This window comes from Bacillus rossius, chromosome 3 (assembly GCF_032445375.1).
Source record: "Bacillus rossius redtenbacheri isolate Brsri chromosome 3, Brsri_v3, whole genome shotgun sequence".
Lineage (NCBI taxonomy): Eukaryota > Metazoa > Arthropoda > Insecta > Phasmatodea > Bacillidae > Bacillus > Bacillus rossius.
In genome coordinates, this window is record NC_086332.1 from 41,521,576 (window position 1) to 41,523,909 (window position 2,334).

The window sequence follows — 2,334 nt, forward strand, 5'->3', positions numbered from 1 at the left end:
CACGCGGGTTACCTGGATGACTCTAGGCCAATGAGAGAGCCTCGGCCAAAGAAGCGTCAAATCACGGGCAACCCAGACTAGACTCGAGTCAGCAGCCAAGGAGAAGGGGATCTTTTGCTCAAGTATGAAGAAAACTGTCGAGTCTATCCTAGAGTTCCCTGAAACCCGACTTTTTCCGGTCCCTAATACGTAATTTGGTGTAAGTATGTGTGATTTTCTTTCACTGCGTGAAAATTTAACACGTGTAAACGTTGTGTACCTATAGCCTAATAATAATATACATCGTGGTTTTTCTATGCACAAAGCATCTTCGTCTTAATAATTTCGGAAAACATCTGTTTGAGTATGGCCGTCTGAAACGCCAGCCAAAAGCGTTATTGCGCCGATAGGTAGTCGTCAGTACCTGAGGGCGCGGTGCTGGCCAGAGGCGCCGGGGGCAGCGGGGCGGGCGGGTACAGCAGCCCCAGCTCGCGGGCCTCGCTCTCCTCCTGCGCCTGCTGCCTGCGCAGCGCCACCTGCGCCGCCATCACGCGCTGCCGCTCCGCGATCAGCGTGCACTTGGCGCACGCGCAGTCGCGCCAGCGGCAGTAGCGCTTGTGGCCCTTCAGCGCCGACACGACGCCGTGGTTGCGGCAGCGCGCGCACTTGGGCGTGCGCTGGTAGCGCTCCGTGGCGCGCAGGAAGAAGGCCGGCGGCAGCGCGCCCAGCACGCCGTGGCCCGACATCAGCGCCGACACGTCCACGCCGCTCGGGAGGCTCATGGCTCACTGGCGCGGCGCGGCCGGCGGCCGGGTCTGGCCTCCCCTCCCCTCGCGCGCTCCGCCGCCCTCCCCTCCGCGGCTCCCCCGGGCCAATCCCCGCGCGGCGGCGCCGAGCCAATACTGTAGCGGCTCGCGGCCTCGCCCCGCCCACCCGCCGAGCCCCGGCCACCTTGTAGCCGTCCGCGTCTCCGCGCAGCAGCGGTCTAACCGCCGCCTCTCCGCGTGAGCCATCGTTTCAACACATTACCTCTTTATATTTTCATCTCTGTATGGGCCGGTTTGTTCCTGAGCGGGAAAACTACCAAACAAGAATTATATTATTCTTTTGATACTACTGTTAAAATATATCAGCTGGAAAAACTCATAACCATGTAGAAAACTTTATTTTAATCACCAAATATTATTTGTATACTATTTAAAGCACGAGCAAAATAAACAATTTTTTATATTTTATTTTCCTATCTATTACCTAACGCAGTTAGGGCTACCATTTTTTCCAGGACTTTCGACAAACTTTTTGTATAGGTAGGTAGGCCTACTACAAAAAAAACCTGATATTACTTCTAAAAATAGTTAATAAACTGTTTTACTGCATGTAAAATACTGTTACAACTTTTAATAACACAGTTATGTGATAGAAATAATATACCTATAAGTATTGTCAGTTTGTACCTAAAAAAAAGGATACAACAAAACAATCCCAGTAATGTATTAAATTGTAATAGCCTATAAGATAATGTTGGAGGAACTGTGTGGAGGCACCGGCTCAGTCTCCGAGGCTGACCGCTCGCCGGTTTCCGCTGTTCCGCGCGGCGCTGGCACGTGCCTTGTCGGCGTCGCACGGCTCGCAAGGGGTCAGTTGGGAGACTGCGTTATGCGAGGACACGAGATGGCTGGGTGGAGAGAGCCGAGGTCAGTCCAGTGCAGGTTACTCAGAGCACTAGAACTGCGTTAATAACTATAGCTAAGACGTGGAGTAGAGTCTGTAAGAGGCCACAAGTCTTACCACGGCGCGTATGGCAAAGTTATGGCATGCTGTATGCATTCTAGCGAGAGAGAGAGAGAAAAATGGTATACTGAGGACAGGGAGGTCAAAAATTATGGTAGGCCTACGTGGAAAAGGATGAAGATAAGAATATATTACTTAAAGATGTCTTACAGCGCAGAGAGACTGCCAGACATCGAGAGGAAAGCAGGCAACTCATGCTACATTAACCATTTGTCCCTCCTCGTTGACTTTCGCAGACACCACACACACACTAGATCTTCCACCTTCTCCAAGGAAGGGCAGGGTGGAGAGACATTGTGGGTGGGCGGAAGCTTCTCAGTGGGCTAGGTATAAGTACCTGCGCCAAATATGGCTTGTATCCCTTATATGGCCTAGTGATGGTAAAATGTAGGTACTTGGCTCAGAAAAATCCGCTGGTTAGCACTATTCGACTATTGCACAGCAGATAGTATCGACTGTTTCCCGTTAAAGGTAATATAGAGTTTCACAGGTACAATGACTCGCTACAGAACGTGTTTGTTATGTTTTGAGAAGTTGACTGACGAAGCTATCTTATTTACAGAC

At 50.9% G+C, this 2,334-nt stretch overlaps 1 protein-coding gene across 1 annotated transcript; it reads right to left on the reverse strand.

Annotated features, from left to right (window-relative positions):
• Positions 1 to 374: 374 nt before the first annotated feature.
• Positions 375 to 761, reverse strand: LOC134531276 (doublesex- and mab-3-related transcription factor A2). The gene has a single exon (XM_063366969.1). It carries the CDS (start codon positions 759 to 761, stop codon positions 375 to 377), a length of 387 nt encoding a protein of 128 aa, XP_063223039.1.
• Positions 762 to 2,334: the final 1,573 nt, after the last annotated feature.

What these genes read in the sequence shown, in the direction of transcription:
- LOC134531276 (XM_063366969.1), bottom strand. Translation starts at nt 761, where the DNA reads ATGAGCCTCCCGAGCGGCGTGGACGTGTCGGCGCTGATGTCGGGCCAC.